The sequence below is a fragment of the Buteo buteo genome, chromosome 13, assembly GCF_964188355.1.
Source record: "Buteo buteo chromosome 13, bButBut1.hap1.1, whole genome shotgun sequence".
Classification (NCBI taxonomy): domain Eukaryota; kingdom Metazoa; phylum Chordata; class Aves; order Accipitriformes; family Accipitridae; genus Buteo; species Buteo buteo.
Genome location: NC_134183.1, coordinates 8697787 through 8721851, shown reverse-complemented (window position 1 = coordinate 8721851; position 24065 = coordinate 8697787). Strand labels below are relative to the sequence as shown.

The window sequence follows — 24065 nt, the reverse complement described above, 5'->3', positions numbered from 1 at the left end:
ACGGACAACCCACAGTCACATACTGACTCACGGTCTTCAAGTGTTTCCCGGCTTAGTGACTTGACTTTGCTATGTGCCATGGCAAAAAGCAGTATGTTGCAAATGCACCTTCTAAATTTACTTTTAATGTATTTGTTGCAAATGGTAGTGCAAGGACCAGCATATGGCTGGTCTCAGAGCTGCTGTCAGGATGTGCTCTTTCCCATCTGCTCCTGCCTCTCGTTGAAGTATTTCCTCTGCTCCTGTATGGCTCGCTCCAGCAAGGGCACATTCATCCCTTCCACGCAGGTCAATATTCGTGCCTTTACTATGGGACCCTCACCTGGGAATATGAACAGGAAGTTTCTGTAAAAAGAAAAACAGACGGAGCAGCTTGGAGGCAGAGAGGTTCCCTCAGGCAGCATATGGCTCCAGCTGGCCAGATAACCATAGCCTGAGAACTTGCAGGAGACCAGACCGGCTGCATGCTTTCATTGATGCGAGCAGCGGGCCCGGGAGCAGGTTAATTCAGTGACATGCTTTCCCTCTGCCCTGTTGGCTACAAAATGCTGGTGACTGACACTGCACTCTCCTTGTACTGGGGAACACTGAGCCCAGGACATGGTGGTGCCAGTGCCTGCCATGCAGCATCTGTGCACTTTGTGGCTGGATTAAGTTTGGTTTTCCCTGTCTAAAAAGCATCAGGGATGGGCTTAAGCTCATTTCTGAATGCCTCTGCGCAGACAAGAAGAGGACAGAACAAAGCTAGGCTTAGAAGAGGCTCAATGCTGACTATAACCAACAGTTCATCGGTGGCACTCAAATGGTAACACAGAGCTGCACAAAAGGGGCCAAACCTTGGTGACACAGCCACCATCTCAGCCTCCTCCCCTTCCACCCCTGCAAAATGGGGCCAACTCACTCCCAAGCTGTGATGACTGAAACAGCATGTCTTTCTAAAGGAATTTTGCAGCAGAGGCTTAGCAGGTCACTTACAAGATGCCACGTGCAATGTGGCTTTCCACATGCCACCGAGGATTTCAATGGCATGAACGTGAATGCTTGTTAACAGGTGTGGCCAAGACAACACTTGGGATTTGCTTCCCAACCCCACAGCCCAGCCCAGATCATGGCTCCCCATGCAAAACACTGTGCAGCTGGAGTAATGCTCAGCGCACCCCAGGAAAGGACAACAGGGTGCCCTGCATGACAGAGCCTGCTTGCATTCCTCACGCCCCATGTCTGAGGGCAGGGATATAATTAGAGACTTTCAAGGATGGCAAAGACCAACCCAGCCAGCTCGCAATGAGGTATTGCTGCAATCAGCCACGTTTGGAGCAAAGACGATGTGGTGGCTGGCAATGGTGCCAGAAGGCCTTAGCACAGGTTTCACAAGCTCAGTGATGTTGCTGAGGCGCTTCCTGTTTCTAACAAAACCTGTGCCAGAGCCCCAGATTTTCACCAAGATAAGGGTGGCTCTTCTCATGGTCAATGGGGAGAGACAGGCTGCTCCTGCCCTGAATCACCAGAGGCAGCCGTGTGAGATGAGCCTCCCTTGGCCAATGCTAACCTCTGGCAGTGTGTCTCACCATGCACTCAGGGAGCCACGAAGGAGCTGATGAACCACGAACAGCAGCAAAGGGCTGCAGGTTCCGGGAGCATTTACCTTCCCTGTGTTCAACTTCTCCCAGGAGCATGTAGAGAGATCCCAGCTGGGCTTGGAATGGTTCCACAAACTCGGTGTCGACAGAGACCTGGTACTGAGTTGAGTGGTGCTGAGCAGTGAGAACGGCTTTGGACCGGGCCAGGTCGTAGCAGCATAACCTGGGAACAATTGATTTGGGAAGCTCAGCGGTGCAGAGGTACAACAGTTACAAACACAGGAAGGAGGGTCAGCCAGTGAAGGAAAGGCTTGGCTTGCAAGGAGAGCGGGGTACCCTTCTCACCTGCCAAATGTCCTCAGCGCCTCCCCCTCTGGCACTGAGCTGTTGATCTCCCATGGGAAGTAATAGACACCAGCACTTGGCAGCATCTCACACCAGCACCGCTGGGCCTGCAGTAAAGCAAAAGATCTGAGTTCATGCCACCCCAGTACCTGATCCAGATACTAGGTGACACTGCCCCAAAACTCCTTCCTTGCCCAGGGTCCCCCATCAAGGGGGCTGCAGGAGCTTCATAGCTTCCCTGCTGAGTCGTGTTTGCAGCTTAGTGCCTATGCCAAGCCCTGGGCATCCCGGCATAAAGAGGGGCTACCTTCCCTCACCACAATCCAGTGCAAACAGCAACAGGCAGCCCACCAGATCCTCCAGGTCTCCCCCAGGATATGGATGGGTTGAGAAAGGTTGAGGAAGTGGGAAAAATGGTGACTGAGAAGTTCAGAGAGTGTGACGGACCGAGATGCAGGAATAGATCCAGCTGCTGAGGTGATGGGGTACCATGCAGCAAGATTCACGGTATGATCCTGAGTCTGTTCTCATGCTGCAGGATAAGAAATCCTGGCAGTGTTTGATCCTGCAGCTGGAGAAATTACTTGGACACAAGCCAGCCCAGTTTCCTCAGTAGTCTAGTAGGGTTCAGAAGACAGCCATGAGTGAGAATGATTCACCCCAAGAGAAGACTCAGGTGGGACCTGCTGGGAGCTCCAGTGGTGGAGCAGGGCTGGCACAGGCAGGCCAGCCACAGCGCAAAGCACACAGAAAAGCAGGAATGCAGAGCAGCTTCAGCAAGATTTTAATTCTGCCCAGCCAGTGCTGTAGCCAAGCTGCTAGCTGCGCCCCAGAGTGGTTTCTTTTGGCATGATTTTCTCTCCCATCTCCCTTGCAGGGTGCCTGTGTTTGGCGCATTTCCATGCTCCATTTACTGCTTTTCTCTCTGGTTTCTTGCACCGCTGGGGTTTCTTGCACCCGCAAGAGATGCACAGTGGCCCAGGCAGAGACTCCTGCAATTCAGACAGGTGGGGCCACTCCAATGGGTTTGAGGACCCTCAGTACTGATTATGCAGCCGTGGAGACACGCTGAGCTGCAACCCTGTGGCTTTAATGTGTGTGGGTTTGCCCACCCCACACATTGCTCAGGGGGTTGCAACCTTGCAAAATGCCCCACCACCATCCCATGGAGGACTGCTGTGGGAGGCCACTGAAACCAGCGCAATCCTGGCTGACCTAGTCTCTGCACATGCCTGAACTCCGGGTCTGGGTGCCCTGTGGCCCCGTGCAAGGCTGTGCACACCCACGGCAGGCTGTGAAACCCCTCTGGCAGGGTCCCAACCAGCAGCGACAGAATGGGCACTCTGCAACCCCCTGCATCTCTGCCTCACTTAACCCAGATTTAAAGAGCAGGTTCAATTCTGGACCTCCTGAGGAGGGCAAAGGTCATCCTGTATCACTCAAGTTTTGCTCCTGAATCACGCTGTGCAGCGGGACAGAATCAGCCGGGAATGCGAGATGCTCAATGTGCATTTAATGCACTTTTTAACACATGCCCAACCCCAGCTGCAATATGCTACGTGTCCATTCAGTGCACTATTTAATGCACATGCAACCTCAACTACAGCATGTTACGTACACATTTAATGCACGCTTGGCCCTAAGTGCAGATTTATATGCAGATTATATGCAGATTTAGCGCACTACCTAATGCAGTACTTAATGCCTGACCAAACGCAGCATGCTCTATGGGCATTTAACGAGCCGTTTATTGAATTAACTACCAAATGCCTAGCTGCAGCATGTTATGCGCACTCTCAACGCGCTATTCAATGCATGCCTAACCCCAAAGGCAGGCCGTTATATGCACGCCCCATGCGCTACTTAATGCGCGCCCAGCTGCAGCACGCTATATGTCCATTTAGCGCCCCGTTGCACGCCCAATTTAAAGCACGACGCCATGCGCGCCCTCCCCAGCCGCAGCCCGTTGCCAGCACGCTTTAAGTCAGGCCTCGGCCCCGGCTGCAGCCCGGCCCGTCGCTCACCGCTCCGCCGCCTCTTCCCGCGGGAGGGGGCGGTCACGTGGCCGGGAGTGACGTCACGGGGAGCGTGACGTTGCGGGGAGGGCGGGGATCGGTAGAGCCGAGGCCGGTACGGGCGGTGGCGGGGCCGGGGTTGAGCGGAGCCGACGAGGACGACGATGATGAACGCGGACCTGCGGAGGGAGCGGGCCGCCGCCACCTTCCAGCCCGAGCTGCTCACCCACATCCTGGACGGTGGAGCCGAGCGTACCCGCCGCCGCAAGGAGATCGGTGAGGGAGGCCCCGGGAGTCCCGCCGCCTCCCCCGGCCCGGTCACCCCGAGCTGAGGGGAGAGTGTGAGGGGAGGGGGGTCGGGGGGCTGTAAAGGAGGAGGAGGTTTTAAGAGAGGGAAAGCGGGGGGTGTGGGGAGAAGGGGAGAGCCCGAGAGGGGGCCTTCAGGGAGAGGGAGATCGGGGTAACGGGGCGGGGGGAGCCCCGGGGGAGGTGCGGAGGGAGGAGGTTGTGGGGAGGGTGTAGAGGAGGGAGGGTGTGGGGAAGGAAGAGCTTTTGGGGAGAGGGGAAAGCTGTGAGGAGAGGGCTTGCAGGTGGGGGGGCTGCCTGCAGGAAGGGGTTTTTGCTTAATGGGTTAGAGGGGAGCAGGAGCAGTGTTATGTCCCGGATCCCTTCTTCTCCCATTCCCAGAAAGGATTTGGGGTGGTCCTGATAGAACAACAACCTTTTACCTCTCTCTCCCCTTCCTCCAGAGAGTAAGAGGCAGCTGCCTGTGGGCATTTTTCTTGGGCCCTCTCCCCTCCTTTTTCCTTCCTAGTATGCTCTTGCCCAACAGTACAAATATGACCTCTTTCTCACCCACCACTACCATGATATGTGAGATTAATGAAAAACCTCCATTCTCTTTCTTTTCCCAGCCTGCGCTAGGGTGGGACTGTCAGAGGCTGGTGGTGTGTAACTTGTGTGTCAGAGGGGACACAAAGTTGGTGGCCTCTGGGTGCCTTGGTTTCTGCTTGGCATAGTGGCAATAATAGCTGTGCCCTTCTGCAAGGAGTTGTATGGGGATCAAAGTTTGTGAGGCAGTCTGATGGCAGTAACGATGGCTATTTGAGGTTGTTGTTGAGGGGGCTGCAGGTCTTGCGTCAGTAAATTAACCTCCTGCCAAATCCAGAGTGCTCTGAACTTAGTGTGGTTTGTGTGTGGAATGGGAGAGTGCCCTGTTGCTAGAGTCCTTTCCTCCAAGAGCTTTGACTTCATTCAGATTTCATTAACTTTTAATTTTAATTTTCTGATACCTGTACCTTAAGGCACAGCGAGTGAGATGCTGAATTGTTTCTCACCCGCTGTCTGTTGAGGCTTGTGGAAACTGAGTTTGTTTTCCTCTTCTGTTCTGTCCCTAGAGGCTTTAGTTATTAATGACCCTGACTTCCAGCATGAGGATTTGAACTTCCTGTCCCGTAGCCAACGCTATGAGCAAGCCATCAGGAAGAGCTCTCTGATGGTGTTGAAGTTAAGAGAATATGGAATTACAGATCCGGATGAGATCTACTGGTTTAAAAGGTACCTAGCTGTGGAGTTTACTTCTTGTATGTACTTTGGTCATCACCAAGGACATTAGAGTTGTGCTTTTTTCATATGTTTGCTGTCCAAAGGAAGCTAAAGACCTGTATGAAGCCCACTGAAGTCTTGGCTTCAGTGGATTTCAGATGAAACTGTGATTTCCTGAATATTGTGTTTTCTTAGATTTTTGACTAGAAATGCACCATTAGTAATTACACCTTTTTTATTATAGATGGTGCAGAAAGTAAAAAACGGGATTTGTAGTCTGATTTGGTTTTTTTTCCAAAAGCAATAAAAAATATACTGAAGTATTTGCAACATCATCAGATCTATTCAGTTTCAGCTGCTAATGAAATCTCTTAAAGCTGATTACTTCACTTTGCACTTAGACCTAATAAAGTTGCATTACAGGCATACTTGAAAATGTTCCAAGGTAGTGTATAAGTTCTTGTTTATAACTATCTGTCCTGTCTCCCTCTTCCAAGCTCCTGGTATTATAGCGGTTCCCTTTGACCTACAGGCTTTTTGTTGTATCTGACCTTCTCTTTATCTGACAGTATTACCCTTGGATTAAGTTAATAAAAATAAAACTGTCTTTACATCTGAGTTTCACTCCTTCCAGCTTGCAGGGAACTTAGTTCTTGACTTTGATGTGTTTCTCCCCTTAGTCCTATTAAACTCATTCTGATGTGATCAAACAGAAACTGTTTAACAGAGAGATTGCACAGCTCTGGAAATCTGGATGTAATACAATTAACATGGCACAGTAAATGATGCACTGGTAGAATCACAAGCCCCCTCTGACTGGATTTATGGAAAAGCTGTCATTGGCCTCAGGGCATGAATATTGGGACTGGTTAGTTAAAATCATCTTGTTTCCTGTAGTTTTAATTTCAAAGAAATTGGTCTACACTGACCTGTGTCTTAAATTCTCATGGAAGAAATGTAAATGTTCTTCTGAAAGTTGGCATCGGTAGACAATGATAACAAGAAAAAAGTTCAGTGACTGTATTAGATTATTCAGATACTGGATGGCAAAAGTTAATAATTAATTTTTCCTACACAAGGGTTGTTGGAGGTGACAGGGAAGTTTCTTCAATTATTTTTATAGGGAAAATTCAGAGAAGTCTATCCAGTATATCAGCTGGCAAATTTCAACAAAGTTTGCAATGTAAATGCTGTCTTTTGGTAGCATTACTGGCAACATTTTATGAAAATAGGACTTTTCTGAAATAGTCAAATGATAGATTCTAGTTTTGTCTTTCCATAAACTTATTTGGGAGTCAGCAATTCTTAACTTTAAATGGATGAAAACTTAATATTTCATATAGGTACCAAATAATACATCCATATCTTATGTGATATGAATAGCCAGGTGTGACTAGTCAGAATTCATGATCCAAAATCAACTAAAACAATGGGGAAGGCACACTTTTCAGAGTCAATTCTAATTGCAGACATTCAGGATTTCAAAAGATAATTGCAGTTACTTTAGACTGACTGTATTTTCCAGTGTCTTCTGTAATAACATGTAGAAGAATGAAGAGCAGTACATATGCTTCTTAATCACAAGTGGTGTGTGTTTGCTCTAAGAACTGTATACTGGTAATATTCAGGATTTGAATTCTTTAATGTCTGGTGTTTGCAAGGGAGGATAGTAGCTTACTGCTGCTTAATAAATGGAAGAAATGAAAGATTTTTTTCATCCTTTGATTTCATTTGCATTTTAACACCTGTCCCCACTTTCTCACCTGCTGGGTGTCAAACATTTTTTAAACTTAGTGAACTCCACCCAACTTGCAAAATTAACTTTATTTCTATCACATATCCAAACATGCTAATTGGTGCTAACTAGAAGGGACTTCATTTGTGTAAAAGCTGGCCTTGAGAAATTGTGTTTGGGTTTATTCATTTTTCCAAACTGAAAAACTGAATGGATATGGTGTTGTGACATGCCGTGAATGAAGTTTATGAAATAGATTGAAGTCCTTGATTCAGATGTCAAGTTGTGTTTATTGTGATGGACCATCAGATTTTTACATATGGAAGCTTAAGATCCTTTGGCTGTAATCCCTCATGCCTTGTGACTATCCCCAAACAGCAGGGACATATTTATTTACATATGCAATTTTTGAGAATTTTGAGCTAATTGTTTTCCTGTAGCTTTTGTATACTGCCAGAACTTCACTAGGTAGCTTTGTATCATGACTGACCAACTTTATAGCTTGATTTATGAAAGGTGAGGAGAAATGCTTCTTCCTTTAGCTGCCCTGGAGATACACTTAAACAGTTGTTGCTGCTGTGACATGTCAAACTGAATGCTCCTCATTCCTGTTTCACAAAGGCTTTGTTGGACTCCACAACATAAGAGAATCTATTAATTAAATTTAGAAGCCATTTTAATTGCTTCTTATCTAGTCAATTCTTCCTGTGTCTTAACATGTGTCAACACTGCAGTTGCTGCTGTGACTACAGCTTTTGAAGGCCAGAAGCCTTAAAGTGCCAATATTTAAGATTTCTTTTACAGTCTAACTGCAGCAAAATGTAAGTCAGCATGAAAAATGGGAAATTGTTCTGATGTGTAATGCTACACAGCTCTTTGAAGAGAGCAATCTGGTCAGTTTCAATTCACCTTCAAGTTTAAATAACCTTTATTGAGAAAAATGGGATTAAATAAAGAAGTGAAAAACAGTTGGGAGAAACTGGGTCACAGAAGAAGAGAAGATCTGGGAGCTGCAAGTCAACACATGATTCTTGTGTTCATAAGCATTGCATGAATGTGCACTTTCCCTGTGAGAATTTGCCCTTACTTCTCATTTTGACACTAAAGCTAGGACCTGGAGTAGCTTTCAGCAAATCAAACCAGGAAAAACTGTAGTAGGGGTCCTGCTAGCCACTGCTAAATTAATTTGGAGTGGATGAGTCTGACTTGGATTTTCTGATACAGCTAGAAAAGTGAGTTCATTTCCATAGCATTTGTTAACTATGAAGCCCAGTAAGTACAGGTCAGACATACCTCCTGCTCCCTCTCCACTGAGGCGACCCTTCATGTTCTTCCTTGAGAGAGTTACCTCAAGAACCGCAAAAAGCTAGAAAAGTTTGCTTGCAGATTTTGCTTTAAAGTTACTGACCCTATTTTGTGACCCAGTTCTGCAGCCTGAGAATATCTTTGCAATTGTTCATTTAGCTTTGGAGTCTCTGAAAACAGACTTTGCTTCTCTTTTACTCTGTTCGCTGATAGATATGCTATCAAACTCATCTGTCAAATACTAGTGTATTGTAGTACGAGGGTGGTGTTGGATGCTGTGAAATGTGGAAAGATCTATATTGCCAGAGTAGCATATTACTACACATCCTTTTCCTGTAAGTGGATTTGGAACTGTAGCCCTCCTCTTGACTGACTGATTGTTGTAGCAAGTCTGACTTCAGACCAACAAGGCGATCATTGGTCGTTGATCAAAGGGCTAGTGCTAGACGCAGCTAGCCACGTTCAGTCTTGATGTAGCAAAGTACTTGAACAGTTACACCATGCAGCCTTTGGAGAACAAGCTGTATAGGTAGTGGGAGATGCCAAGTGGGAATGCAGAAGTTGGGAGGGGAAGGAGTAAGAGTTTGAAGTAAGAGAAAGAAGGAAAGAAAACCTGTTGTTCTTCCCTTCACAGCTAGTACTTCTGTTTGCACTGTGTCATGAGGAAAATGGGATTCTCTGTTATGCAAGTTGTTAAAAGGCATGTTAAGAAAATCCTAATCATTCAGTGTGGAGTAGGCAGAGACAAAAAGTTTCTGCTGTAAATTAGCTGGCTTTCAGTTCTGCTTTCAGCCCTGTTAATGCAAGAAGCCATTAAAATGCTGCTTGTTTAGTTGGTGAAATAGTATGACCTTCTGACACAGGGATATTAAAGTATCCTCTTACAAAATGACATTCTTAGTCCTATCAGAGAAGGTGCTAGTCAAGCATGAAATATCTGGCACTTGCAATTGAACTTACTGATAGGCAGTGAAAGTTGCTGGTGTGACCTTTAAGAAGACATTTTTTTCTGTAGCGTTGCCTTCAAAGAAGCAGTGTCTGACCTGGTTTTTCTGACAGCAAAGCATGTGTTGTACCTTTTTCACAAGTTTCTCTCAATGGCTTCTGAAAATATGCGAAGAACTATTCAAGCTCTTCCCAAGCTGCCCTGGAACAGTGTATTTCAAAATCAGCACTCTTTTTCTCCCTGTAGGTTTGTCCTTTTTGGGCCCAAGGAATAGATGCACAGTAATTTTGCTGTAGGGAGTAAAGAAGTAAAGGGTGCTGCTATTGCTATATGGATCCTGGACTAAAAGAATAACTCATGTAGGAAACTGTAAGAATGCTGAAAAATATTCTGTCTCGCTGTCCTTGTAGCATTTTTAAGCCCTTGGTTACCCTGATAACTTTGGCTTTGTAAACTTGTGCTGCCGTAGGCAATAGAATGTTTTCTGGTAAGAGAGCTGTCTGCCTTGATTCCAAGAACTCTAGGCACTGTACCTGCACTCACACCAGCTTAAAGCACAGTTAATACATTAATCACCAGTCTAGATTACTTGATTACAATAGTTTTCCTCTGGAAGAATCTGTGGTTCTTTCAGTCTTGTCCATTTAAAACCCATTCCATTTAAAATAAGTGTCTTCAACATGCAGTTCAGTGGTGTCAAAGAAGCTTTGTCCTGCTTTCTCTTGCCCTAAGGCTGAGTTTCACAGTTTGTATAGGGATCTGGTTTTGAATTATCAATTATTTACTCTCTGCTCCCACTCGTTCCAGGCATGGTGTAAAATGCCAATCACAAATGCTGCTGTAATTTGACAAATTAGATGCATAGGATCCGCTATGCAGTACAGATCTGTGTTGGCAACAAACTCTTAAATGTGCTCCCTGGGCAGGTGTTAATACCTCAGGATGGAAGGTTATTTCCCTTGTAGGTGTCTTGGGTAGGTGGCAGAGACCTTTTTTGTAGGTATTTATGCAGAGTGCTCATTTTTTCCTCCTCCATCTTAGAGTTTGGATGCAATAAGCATTCATGTACAGTAGATTGAAGATGAAAAAACTGTTCAGACTGCAGAATGTTGAAGGGAAGATGCTGTCATTTACTACATAGCTTTTACACAGTGAAATTTTCTGGCACGTTTGCATTATAGAGCTTGTTTTAATTGGGAATGTACTTTGCCTGCCATCATGGCTACTAGATGAATAGAGCTTTCTGTCATGAAATAATTTCTGTTGTGATGAAGCACACCTAAAATGTCTGATTTTCCTTGCATTCCCTCCAGCACTAGCCTGTAACAGTAATTTTAATTGAAGGTGAGTTCCTGATCTCACAACTGATAGAACCAGCTACAGGTAATACAGAGCGCTCCTGACAAGCACTTGCTCGCCTAAGAAGCCTTTTCCTTTTCATTACATAGTGCTTCTAGCTAATAATGGCCTAGTTCTAGGCTACCAGCAGCAGTGGGATTTATTCCCACCAAGCCTGAGAGAAGGGGGAGAAAATAATTTGGTTTTCATGTCCTCAGTTTTAAGTTCCCCATGAATCTTTGTAGAATAGTATTTTTTCCAGTTACATAGCAACAGCAGGATTCATAGGGTGAAGAAAATGCCTGAAAGAAACATTTATTTCCCCATTAGCATTGCTTCTGATGCCTCTATATTTGGAGGCTGCTTGGAGGACAAAAAAGGGTTGAAATAAGCAGAGATTATTTATCTTATGCTACAGTTGGAGAAAAGCCTTTCAGGATCATGGTAACAGTAAGACTGAGATCCAGATCCCTCTATTTCTCTCCTGTAGAATATGCTTGGGCAATTTTCCTGAACCTTTCGGTCTCCACTTCAGCATGTTTCAAAAAACCTTAGAGACACAAACGACTGATGCTCAGAAGGAGAAATGGCTGCCCCTGGTCCATGGAGTCAAGATAATTGGCACCTACGCCCAAACCGAAATGGGACATGGTTAGTTCCCTTCAGGGATCAATGGGTAACCTCTTTTCTCTAACTCCAGTTTGTAAATTGATGATGCTCCCTAGGTAAATCTAAAAGGGGAAAGGTAAAATAGTTGGGTTAACTGTTGATATTTCCTGCTCTGTAGCCAGACAGCTGCTTCATTTCACATCCCAACAATCATAGAGTTAGTTTTTTCTTTTCCAGAATGCACCTCTTAGCTGATAACTGACTTTGTAGTTGTTTTTAAGCCCTGGGAGTCTGAATTTCACGTGAACTGGTTGGAACATGTCAGTCAACAGTACTGTGGTTTTTATTTTTGCCTGAATTTGGGCCATGTGTATCTCAGAGTTCTTAGTGCACAACTGGCCTGCATAAACAGGTCAGAAGTATACCTTTAGATGCAATGTACCATGGTGAGATTGTACATTTATGTTTTTGAAAGTAAGGTATGCTTTGCCCCAAGCACTTTTTTTCCAGATGCTACTCCATTGCAGCTATACAACTTCATGGAAAGACCTTGGTTTCAAAGAAGAAAAACATCTTATTCCTACTATTGTTGAAAACGACTTTCACTTCTTCAAATGGAAGAACATTTAATGGATCAGAAAACAGTCTTTTAGCCCAGAACCTGGAATTATGGTGGTTAAATACCAGCAAGAATAGTCTAACAACAAAAGACTCCAGTGCTTGTGCTGGCATCTAAACTTGGAAAGCATGATATGTACAAGTCTGGACAATTGCAAAAGTTAGATGGTAATGCCAATTGCCTGGCTGTTCAGTTACAGCTACTTATGGTAGCTGAAGTGTTTGTAGAAGATGCAATAGAGGAAGTTCTGTCATCTGTTCTACTTGAGGGAGATGGAGTGAGCAAACCTAGCTCAACACCAGAAGCTGAGAGACAACTGGATGGCAACAATAAATGCCTGCTGACCTTGTTTGCTTTTTCACACCAACTTCTTTAAATCAGACACACATCCACACCAAAGTGATTTGTTTTACTTGCTATTTCACATTAGATCATTGCACTTTCTTGCCTGGTGATGGTCTGGTTTACTTATAATTCTCGTGGTGTTTGATGGTAAAATTAGTATTTTGACACTTAATAGAACTAATATGGTGATAGTATGGTAAAGTAAATATGCTTTCCATGCTGAATAATTAAAATGGAACTGTTTGGCATTCCTGCTTTGAATGTTGACTAATTGTCACTAAGCTCTGCTTAATTGAAGCAGAGCTTAAATTTAAGCAAAATAAAAATCCTGATGCTTAGAAACTGGTGATGGGGAAACAGACCTCTGGCTTATTGAATTGAATCCTAGCCTGCATGGGTAGTTACTCAGTTTTATCTTGGCGAGTACCTACTTGATAGCCTGTGTTGATTTTAACCTATTCCATAGTGAATAAGTCTCGAAAAAATAAAAGAAGGAAAAAGCACAAGTAGCACAGGGCTGAAAAGGAAGCAAAAATAAGTAATGAAAATAGTGTACTGTTTCTACCTGGTTTATAGCTATTGCTAGTATATAAGGATTTTCTTTCAGTCTTTGACTGTCAGCTGTGTACTTCTCGCCAGTACTGAATTCACTTAAAATCTGGTATTCCTGATAACCCATTAGCCCCATGTTGAGCTTGGTCATTGTTAGTCAAAAAGCTTAGAAAACATTTCTACTGGGTTTATTAGTTGGTTGAATTTATTTGTAGGTGCCTGAGAATATCAAGGAAAAGAACTACAGTTCTTAGGAAGCTCTAGGGATAGAGCTAGTTCATAGTAATGTGTGTTTAGAGGTAATACAAGAATGCATTCTTCCCTCTTTGATAAGAATGCCAACTGAGTTTGAGCTAAGCTCAGATCAGTGCTCTTTCCATAATGCATATCTCGAATATTCCTGTTAAAGACCAGTTACATTATTTCATACACAAATGGGCCAGATGGACAACCTTTGTAGAGAAGGTACTGATCCTCAGTCTATATCCCCAGTATTTTAATACTGAAAGTTATCAATATTTAAAGATTTAACAAGCATTTAATTCTTTATATCGAAAAACTTAATAGACCACTTAACAATCTAACAGTGGTGTTTGACAGAACTTGGAGGAAGAGTAGTTCTAATGAAACATATTTAATTGGAGAGACTTTGTGCTGGTGATACACAGGTTGAAAAATGTTGGCTTTCTTTCCAAGTTGTTTATGTTCACAGCTTTGACTTACGCATGCAGAGCACTGTCCTTTTAAGAGAGCTTTTAAAAATAGTAGAAGTTGATGGGAGTTGAGTTGGAATGTAATATACACTAGCTGTGTCTGATCTTTATTAAATAAAGTAGTGAAGTAGATAGTACAGACAGTTAGGACTTTCCTTTTTTAAAAAAAGAAAATTCAGAGAAAACCTAGCTCATTCAGCTGGATAAACTGGGACTTCTACCAGGTTCTACCCTCAAACCATGGGGGGGGGGGGGGGGGGGGGGGGGAAGTAGACTTCATATCTTTGGGTGAAGTCTTGCTTCATCCAGCCAGATCACATCTCAACAGACATTCTGACTCAGCCTGTTTTAACTTAGGGATGCTCTGGTTTCCAAACCATAGTGAAGGTCTGGTCTTTGGTTTGGATTAATCCTTTTTTTAATCAATCATGGTATGTAAAAAATATGGGAATATTGCAAATGCATTTTATATCTGATTAGAAAGAAATGCATTGCAGCATGTTTATTTCAGACTAAGTGTAATTTCTTACTATTCAGGCCTGAGAAAAGGACAGTGCTCTGGCTTTCTAAAATACACGTGCTGAATTCTGATTTACACATGAATAATTTTTTTTTTCTTTTTGTCTCTTCCTGAATCTCCATCATGAATCCTCATGCTTGCTTCTCTCCCATAACATTCCCTTCACGCTCCCATCCCATGACACTTCTTTCACAGCTTTGTTCATCGTGGACGGCCTGAGCCTCTGGACCTTCATCTGGGCATGTTCCTCCCCACCCTTCTCACCCAGGCAACCCCAGAGCAGCAGGATCGCTTCTTCATGCCTGCCTGGAACCTGGAGATCATTGGCACTTATGCCCAGACTGAAATGGGCCATGGTACAGTACATTCACTAAATGCTATTTCTAAGAATGGCTTTGTGTACAAAGGATTCCCTTGCCTGGGAAAAATGGTGTGTGTTTACCCCACAGTCTTTACGCATGCATTTGTGGCTAGAGGGAAAAGTGGACTGCCTCTGAAATTTTTAATAGATCATTATGCCACATGCTGCTTGCCCTTTTTTTCTCCTATGGGAGAGTTTGATGTCTGTAGTTCTATATATGAGCATACAGAATGCCTCTCTTGTGTGAATCAAACCAGTATAAATTACTGCATATGGCTACGGTGATGTCAATGTGATGACATCTGTTCATTTCTACACTTACCATTCTTTCCAGTGTGATTTCTGCTTTGCTCTACTTAACATTCAGTGTGAAGACAAAAGGACAGAGCTTTAAGGTACTGAGAGAGATGCCCCAAAAAAAGTAAGAGCTGCTTGTCACCTTGGGACTGACCTTGGATCAGAAAACATGTGGATGACTTGGTTCTGATGCTCATGTTTTGTGGGGAGCTTTATTCCCCCAGTTTTTTAGTTCACTCCCATGTGTTCTTTTTAATTGGACCATAAAATGTCTTTTTTTTTTTTTTCCTTCAAATTCTCTGTCTCAAGTAGACTTTGTTCTTCGTTGCTATTCCTTTGCTTTCAAGCTTTGAAATGGATTTTGATAACTCCAGCAGTATTGTGATTGCAACGCTTCTAATCCAAGTTTCAAAGGGAGGATACTATGCCCTGGGAAACTTTTATTTTGACATCTGAGAGTTTCAGATGAGAATTATTTTCTGAAGGTGGGCAGGATTCACCTTTTGTGCTGAAGTGAAATGTAGAGACTGTATGAAGCATAAAGTAACTGCAAGTCGTGGAGAATCTCTTGCAACTAGTAAGGTTTGAAGATCCTTTACCAGCAAAATAAGTCTGTGTTAAGCTGCCTGTGGAAGTCTACCTTTAACTCCATGCTTTGGAAACATGGTTGCATCAAGGTGATATCCTTTTTCATGTTGACGCTCTTGTGTAGAGTCACTGGCTCTTGTCTTGCTCTGTCAGTCCAGACTATCAGGAGTGTTCACAGCTTGTCTAGTTTAAGCAAGTAGGCCTGGTGTTTTTTTTTTTTTTTTTTTTTTTTAAATATGCATGCATGGACAATGCCACTGCCAAGACAGGTGTGTGCGAAGTAAGGAGTTGGGAGCAGAAGGCAAATACTGTTTCTGGAATTGTTACCGTCATCTTTTTGCAATCTTTTCATCTACCTGCATCAGTACCCTAGCGTATGCATGCCATTACGTGCTGTCTTGGAGCTATGGATGATCTCGTTACTGTTCCATCAAGTGAGGAGAATGTAGGCCTGATGAGGGAATGAAGAGACGATGGGTACTACTTAATTCATCTTGTGGCTGAAAAGTATATGATTTTTATTTTGCAATTTAATCAGATTTCAGTTTTAGTGAAATCCAGGTGAGCATGTTTTTGTGGACCCTTTTAAGTGAGAAAGGGCTTCTGGTGTGTAATAGCAGAAAGGTGTCAGATTGGAGGTGCTTGGAAAACTAGTCTTAGACCGCTGGGGAAAAAACCCAACATGTTTTCTAAGAACTGGCTTCAGGTCCCAGAATATGGTCTGGCTCTCACTTGTTCTTCCTTAATTGATTGATATTTAGTCCTTTATATAACCTAAAAGCAAAGTTAAAATTTGTACATTACTACTGGAGTTCAACTTTCCATTGTCCAATTCTGTCCTTGTCTCTGTTTTGTGACTGACTTTCTGCCAAAACAATGTGTTTGCTTATTTTCAGGAACTCATCTTCGGGGTCTAGAAACTACAGCTACTTATGACCCTGCTACCCAGGAATTCATCCTCAACAGCCCCACTGTGACCTCCATTAAGTGGTGGCCAGGCGGACGTAAGTGCATCACTGTGTGTCTAAATCTGGAAGATGTATGGAAAAACTTAAGGAGGGGATGTCATGTATTATATCTACATAATGATGATTGAAAGTTCATCCAAAGAGTTGGCTGAAAGGCGGTTACTCTTGCACAACAAGTAACAGACTTATCAGAGCCTACTAAAACTTTGGATTATCTGTGTACTCTGAATTGTTTCTCAGAATCATTCACACTGCATGGATTTATTGTAATTTTCGATTGGTTGTATCAAAATCTTTATAGTTCCTTCAGCTCCACTGGCAGGTTTGCCAAGGACTTGGTATTGTATAATCAAGAGAATCGTATTGTGCAACTTTCATTGACTTGAGCAACATTGTTTGTCTAGCTGTAGAATTCAGATGATAACCCGTGTTGTAAATCTGGTTTTCTAACACACAATCTGGTTAAGGTAATCTCAGATCCTGCTTTAAGGAAAGAGACTCTGTGTATATAAGTGTGTTTGACTGTTTGTTTTCCTTCTGACTCCCTCTCCTTTTGCAGTTGGAAAGACGTCGAACCATGCCATTGTTCTGGCTCAGCTCTACACTCAGGGCCAGTGCAAAGGGCTGCATGCCTTCATTGTTCCCATACGGCAGCTGGGCACCCATGAGCCTTTGCCAGGTAAAAACAAATGTTAAGGGTTTAGCACTCATGGAATATGTTAGATCTGTTTCTCTCCAGCTATATACAGCTGCATGTGTCTTTTTACTGTACATGACTTATTTCACTAGCTGATTTCAGTGAGTAGTTGGTAGGTCACAGGGCTTGAAGGAGTATTTGGAGAGTGAACTACCACTAAATCATCTTTCAAGTCATGCTTTCCATGTGAAGATTAGTTTGCAATTTGATTCTGTCCCAGTGTTTCCCCACTATGCATTCTGGGAGGCAGTGTGTCCTACTTTCTGAAAGGGAAAGAACACCTTTCATCATTGTCTAGCTAGAAGTAAGCTGGATGATCTTTAGAGACAGCTCCCCCAGTGACTGGGTCGTAGGACTGCATGCAAATTATGAAGATCCTCATGTTTTGATGTCCACTTTTCCATCAAAGAGATTAAGGTCCTAGTTAGCTGTTACTCCTAACAATGCCGGAACTTGCTAGAAAACTAATCAGTCTATTGGAGAAGGCTTGAACTTCTTGTGGGGTTTAGTTCCTATTTCTTAACGCACGTGGCTTTGTCTGTGGCAGGTATCACAGTGGGTGACATTGGGCCAAAATTTGGTTATGATGAAATGGATAATGGCTACCTGAAAATGGACAACTTCCGAATTCCTCGGGAAAACATGCTGATGAAATATGCCCAGGTAAAGCAGTGAATTTCAGCATAAGCTGTTAGAAATGGACATTTCAAATGCTCTTTAGTGGTTGAATAGCATGCCAACAAGATTGTAGGTTGCTTGTGAGTGCTACGTGATGAGTTTAGAGCTTGCCATGTCAACGTAAAAGGGAAGAAACTTTAAAAATCAACAGGCTCTTTGGGGTTTTTTTTGTTTGTTTTTTTTTTGTAGGTTGAACCAGATGGCACCTATGTGAAACCACTCAGTGACAAACTAACGTACGGGACCATGGTGTTCATCCGATCTCTCATTGTAGGCGATTCAGCTCGCTCCCTGTCCCGGGCTTGTACCATTGCCATCCGCTATAGTGCAGTGAGACACCAGTCTGAGCTAAAGCCAGGGTAAGTGCCGTGAAATAAAAGAGCAGCCTGAAGTGCTGAGGGAAAATTCTCAAATACTGGAGGGAAGAGGGACTGTGGTTGATGTTGTTTGCTTTGGCACTTGATAGTTTCAAAACACTGTTCCATCCTGGGAAGTGAGTCATCTTTCGTTCTTGACTTCCGAAATACCTTCCCCCACTGCCAGAGGCTTTTGCTGTATGGTCTTAGATAGTCTAGCTTGATACAGATGCAGCTTGTGTTATCCAAGTGAAGAACCTACTTAGAGTTGAATGGGACTTCTGCAGCAGTTTGCTAGCCACTGGCATACTAACTCATCTGTATTTTGCTCTAGGGAACCAGAACCCCAGATCTTGGATTATCAGACTCAACAATACAAACTCTTTCCTCTCCTGGCAACAGCATATGCTTTTCATTTTGTGGGAGCCTACATAAAAGACACCTATCATCGTATTAGTGGAGACATCCATGAAGGGGATCTGAGTGAGCTGCCGGAGGTACTGTGTCCTCTGGAAATCAGAGGGAGGGGTGTTGATTTTATGTAAGGTTTCTTTACAGCGTGGGAGAAAAGGCATCAAGCGTTTTTGGCTTTCACTCATGAGACTTCTTGTATTACTTTAGATTCAGAGATCCCAAGCCCGGTATGTGGTGGTGACTTTTACTTCTTTATTTGCACTATTCATTTAGCAGCTCTTTATAAAAAACAGGGAGTAATGCACAGTGAGAAAGCTACTGTGAATATATTTTTTTTAAATGTGACTTTTCAGGATTGATGGCATATTGCTTGGGAGTGGAGTTAAGACTGGTCTTATGCTTGTGCTGTAGCTTCTTGATTGTTCTTCCAAGTGACTAGGGTAGAACTGGTGTGTTGGTCAAAGGTATCAGTACTATACTGAGGGGTTAGGGTTGTAAAATGTTAGTTTTCAGTTAGGGATTCTGAGAACGTAATGCAACAATAGGCAATTGAAAACAGTCTTGTATGTACAATGCCTAGAAACAGGAAGAATGGGGTACTCAGAAGTCTTCACATGTACAGAGGTTTTAATATAAACGGTTTGGCTCAGGAAGGAGTTCCTAAAAGAAAAACAAGACCCTATGGGACTGTGGAAGGATGGTGTTGACTTTGCTTTTTTCTGGGAGCTGCAGTACTTGGCATGTATGTATGCAAGCTAAGAATGGAAAATAAAAAAAAACTAAACTGGCTTTGCTTTTGTCCCTCAGCTCCATGCACTGACAGCAGGGCTGAAGGCGTTCACTTCCTGGACTGCCAATGCTGGTATTGAGGAATGTCGGATGGCATGTGGTGGGCATGGCTACTCTCGATGCAGTGGCATTCCTGACATCTATGTCACGTTCACCCCGTCCTGCACCTACGAGGGAGAAAACACAGTCATGATGCTGCAGACAGCTAGGTATGGTAGCTTCTGTCTAGAGACATTCTTGCCTTGGCATTATGATCTTTGTAGTTGAAGTGATGAGCAGAAGAGTATCCCGTTACCATGAAACTGGTCTTTCATGTTTCTGTCCCTTGCCCTATTTTTGACAGAAAAGTATGCCTACAACTATTCTTTGCTAGTCTGACCCTAAGTAAGATGACTTATCTCTATTCAAACAACTCATGAGTAAGAGTTGCTATTTGTTGTTTCTATTTTCAGATTCCTTGTCAAAAGCTACACCCAAGTTAGTTCTGGGCAGCAGGTTACTGGCATGGTGTCCTACCTTAATGATCTCTCCAGGCAACGCATTCAGCCACAGCATGTGGCTGCTAGGTCTGTGGCTGTGCGTATCAATGATCCAGTCAGCTTGGTAGAGGCCTACAAAGCACGTGCTGCCCGGTGAGTTCACATGTAGAAGACCGAGCCAAGCACCAGTAAAATTGTGTGTGTTGGGAGATGGTAGTGATGCACTGCCCTGTTAATGTTAGATTCTCAAGGTATGGTTTACAAAGCTTTGCTCCATGTGTTGCCTTCAGGAAGTGACACACTTTACTAAATTGAGGTCAGTGTTAAGTGTTTTGAGGTTACAAGAGGCTACGTACAGCTTATGCATAGCCTAGATACTCTGCTCTGTTCCATTTTGAAACATCTTTTTCTTATTTAAATGTGAAGTATATTTGAGTGTGCAAATACCAACATTGTTTGAAATGCTCAGAGATCTATCTGGAGAGAAACAATCCTGATATTAAAGCCTGTTGTGAAGAAAGTGTGAGAGTAGAACAGATGCCTACGTGTGAGTAGGTATTCAGGCACCGCATATGTGCTGTCAAATGTCGTCCTACTCTTCTGTAGCAGTGTTCTTGCTGCAGCAGTGGTGATAGGGGTTTTAGAGCCACAACTGCTCACTCCAGGCAATGTATTCAGTCATGGCACATGACCTCTGAGTTCTTATGATGTGTTAGACTGAAATTCATATGAATTCAGTGCACATAATCTCGTTAATGTGGTGTTACTGTGTAATCTGTTTTTCTTCCTTTTATGAAATAGGCTTGTAGAAGCTGCAGCAAAGAATTTGCAAGCTGAACTGAACCACAGAAAGAGCAAGGAGGATGCCTGGAACAGAACTTCTGTTGATCTTGTGCGAGCATCTGAGGTCAGTGATGTGCCTGATAAAGAAATGTGCTATAAGAGCTGCTCATCTCTTCATGAACCTGATTCACCTTTAATTTCTTGTAGGCACACTGTCACTATGTAATAGTGAAGCTTTTCACAGCAAAGCTGGCTGAGATTAGTAATGCAGCTGTCCGTGCTGTCCTGACTGAGCTGTGTCTCCTGTATGCACTGTATGGGATCAGTAAGAACACAGGGGATTTCTTGCAGGTTGGTATCTTTCTCCAACACTTTAAATCTCTAGAGCCAGAGTCATTGTTTGCAAAGATGCTTAAAATGTAAAGTTGCACAAATGCTTAGGCATAAGGTCTTGACTGTTGACTTCCAGAAGGCCGTTAGCAGTGCAGGTCTGATGGAAGGCTCTTGGCAAGTTTCCCTTGTGATCTGCCAAAAGTGGAGTTGGATGATAAATGGTAACATAGATCTGTCTAGGTTAGCTTAAATGTTTTCCAGTTGGTGACCAGGTGTTGTATGTTAAAAAACAAGGAGTTAATAAAGGAGATGTAAGTTAGACATGCTCTGAAAGCTGTATGCGTTTGTAAATTAGTACACAAAAGGGGGATATTGTACTCCAAATCTTAACCCATCCTTCAGTGAATGGGCTTGAATTGTCAGGCGTTACTTGTCTTCTCTTCATTCTTTCTGTTTGAGAATGTTATTTGTGCAGCAGTGTTTTATTTTGTCTTCAGGGAGATGTAGTGTGTTTTTTCTTCCCATTTTCCTCTTTGCTGCTTACCAAAAAGTTCCCTGAAACCAGGAGGAATTTAATATACACATAAGTGCATTCTTCAAGAAAACTTGCTATTGAAGTTAACATATAGCCACTCTAAAGAATGAGTGCCCCATCAAAGAAAAAATAGGTAGGCAGTATGATAGGCTATGCTGGGCATCTCCTTTTGCTTGTACACTATGGCAAATTGCCAATTTGATTACTTAGCACTTCGAAATAAAAACCTAGTGTTTTATGAACAGCTGCATTTTTGTGTGGGGGAAGGCTGACCTATGTTAGACTGTAGGGGAAGGGAAGGTTCTTGCAACTTGTGTACTCTGATGATGATTTCTCTTTTTTTTCTCCCCCCCCCCCCAAGGCGGGTATTCTGACTGATGCCCAAATTACTCAAGTGAACCAGCGTGTCAAAGAGCTCTTAGCTATAATTCGTCCCAATGCAGTAGCGCTGGTAGACTCCTTTGACTTTCATGATGTTCATCTTGGATCTGTGCTTGGCCGGTATGATGGCAATGTCTATGAGAACATGTTTGAGTGGGCAAAGAAATCCCCACTAAACAAAACAGAGGTAAAGAAACCTTATTTCTTCATCTTTAGGACATGTGTCCAGAGAAATAACCCAATTTAGGGTATTTTTATTTTGATTCAGTGATCTCGGCATGTAATTGATGAAGGGGGAAGAAAAGTCACTAGTGGTAATGGACCAAAACTAGCAACCTACTTCTGTTCCTCTGCTTTCAGCGTACCTTCTTCAGTTACTCTCCCATGTGTACCTCACATGCATCCCTGTGGGATACTATTGAGTTTCTCAGTTGAGGGAGGAAATCATACTCTCCCTAGAGAAATAATTGAATAATTCATTCAATTTAAAAGAAATCATCAGTTGCTGTTAATTCTGCTTAGTGACAGTAGCTGTGAAAGTCTTACCTGTTTTCTGGCAAATCTTTCAGTGCCTTCAGGCAGTAGTAGTGACTGGAGAAGAAAATAAATTGCTCTCATGTAGTACTTAAGTGTCAGGTGTTGCATATCTGCCCTAAGGCTGTAGCTACAGCTGAGCGAATAAAAGAAACTGAGCTGAGAAGAGTCAGTGTCCCTCCTCCATCAGCCAAAACAGAACTCTAAATCCTGTCTTGGTGGCCTTTACTACCTTCATTTGATTTGGACAGCCTATCTCCTATGACAGGCTGCCGGAGGCTGTGATTGTAGTTAAATCCCACTAGAACTTACTTGATTTTTTTTATGCTTATGAAGTCAGTGGGGCTTAGGAGCTTCTTTACAGTCCCCTTAGGAAGCCTCTGCCAGTTTTCTTTGAATTAAAATGTCAAAGAATTGTCTGTATGGGTATAAAATGTCTTGCATTCTTATTTCTTACAAGAAAGGTAGTGGGGAAGCTATTTGTTTTGGCTTATATTCTCATCCTTTCTGTCATATAGATGCTCAAATACAGGACTTAGCTGGCTGGTCTTAAATCCCCAAAGTGCCTCTGATTCAAGTTTCCTTAGTATAAAAACACACTGCAAGATGTAAAGAGCTGAAACTGTTTTAAAGCTTAGCCCTGACCTTGTTGTAACCACTGTCTTGTCCTCTTACAGGTTCATGAGTCTTTTCACAAACACCTGAAGCCAATGCAATCCAAGCTGTGAAGCCTGCTGTTTTTTTAAAATGCACACTTTTTCTGACCTGAAAACTGGGTGTTTCCATCCTTTCTTCAGGCACCTAAATCAAACCTTTCAAATCCTGGTAGCTGTAGGACAGTGAATAATTGTAGCCTTTCTTTCCACTTCTATAAATCAAGGAGGTGTTTGGGGAGAGTGCATAGGGATTGATGCCTGTTTTTAAAGTGCAATTATAATGGTAAAATTAACCTTTTAAAAATCTGGGAAAGCTTTATGGATTCATACAAGGATTGCTTTGGTGAAGCTGCTAACTAGAGAGAAGTTACTGTCAACTGGAAAGGTAGCAGGATTTTACTACTAAGTAGTTAACAGCCCTCAGGCAATAGCTTCTAATGAGCAGTTTTGTCCTGCAAAAAGCATCAATGTCTTGATTTTTATTTATTTTTTTTTAAGATTAGCACCACCTCTCTCCTTGTTTGGCAAATTTTTATGCTATCTAAAGCCTCCTCCATAGTTTTGTGCACATGAATCTGCATGTGGCACTACTTTCCTGGTGTAGCTTTGAAGCTCCTTCTCTGGAGCTCTGTTTTATTCATCTTTCCAGAAGACATCTTCACGTTTTCCAATACATCCTTCTTTCACTGCCCTGCAGAAACTCCTTTTGCCTGTGTGCCATCTTCAACACTGGCACCTTACTCTTTGTTAATAGGAAGTCAAAGGAGAATATAGTGATGCTGCTCTGAGGAAAAAAAACCAACTAGTAATAATCAGCTAGGTGCTGATAATAGATGTTCTGCCCTTCTTTTAACTGTTAGTATTTTCATAGCACTATCTCAAAGCACTTTACGAATGTTACTAATAGTGATTTGATGTGAAAAACCACATGTAGTGGTACAAACTGCAAATTTGACCTGGAATGATGAAGCCAGTATTTGAGGGCAGAAATCAGTTGACCAAGGTCCTTGGGTCTTCAGATTGTTCTGGGATGTTCTTCTGGTTTTTAA

At 43.1% G+C, this 24065-nt stretch overlaps 2 protein-coding genes across 6 annotated transcripts; one reads left to right on the top strand and one right to left on the bottom strand.

Moving 5' to 3' along the window:
- Positions 1-105: 105 nt before the first annotated feature.
- TEN1 (TEN1 subunit of CST complex) lies at positions 106-3999 on the bottom strand. Of its 3 annotated transcripts, none has more exons than XM_075044575.1 (4): positions 3950-3999; positions 1926-2032; positions 1646-1803; positions 106-322 (listed from the first exon to the last, which is right to left on the bottom strand). In XM_075044575.1, exons 2-4 carry the CDS (start codon positions 2009-2011, stop codon positions 186-188), a joined length of 381 nt encoding a protein of 126 aa, XP_074900676.1. In that variant the 5' UTR covers positions 2012-2032; positions 3950-3999; the 3' UTR covers positions 106-185. The 3 variants fall into 3 exon arrangements, with proteins under 3 accessions (XP_074900676.1, XP_074900675.1, XP_074900674.1); XM_075044574.1 differs by lacking the exon at positions 3950-3999 and adding an exon at positions 2415-2471; XM_075044573.1 differs by lacking the exon at positions 3950-3999 and adding an exon at positions 2373-2432.
- A 38-nt stretch (positions 4000-4037) lies between these two features.
- ACOX1 (acyl-CoA oxidase 1) lies at positions 4038-23549 on the top strand. 3 transcript variants are annotated; one of them, XM_075044567.1, is made up of 14 exons: positions 4038-4216; positions 5338-5497; positions 14363-14523; positions 16310-16417; positions 16941-17060; positions 17626-17741; positions 17946-18115; positions 18447-18609; positions 19334-19524; positions 19768-19947; positions 20596-20701; positions 20785-20928; positions 21807-22013; positions 23038-23549. In XM_075044567.1, exons 1-14 carry the CDS (start codon positions 4105-4107, stop codon positions 23086-23088), a joined length of 1989 nt encoding a protein of 662 aa, XP_074900668.1. In that variant the 5' UTR covers positions 4038-4104; the 3' UTR covers positions 23089-23549. The 3 variants fall into 3 exon arrangements, with proteins under 3 accessions (XP_074900668.1, XP_074900669.1, XP_074900670.1); XM_075044568.1 differs by lacking the exon at positions 14363-14523 and adding an exon at positions 11300-11460; XM_075044569.1 differs by lacking the exon at positions 4038-4216 and adding an exon at positions 11300-11460 and having other exon boundaries at positions 5364-5497.
- The last annotated feature ends 516 nt before the right edge of the window (positions 23550-24065 follow it).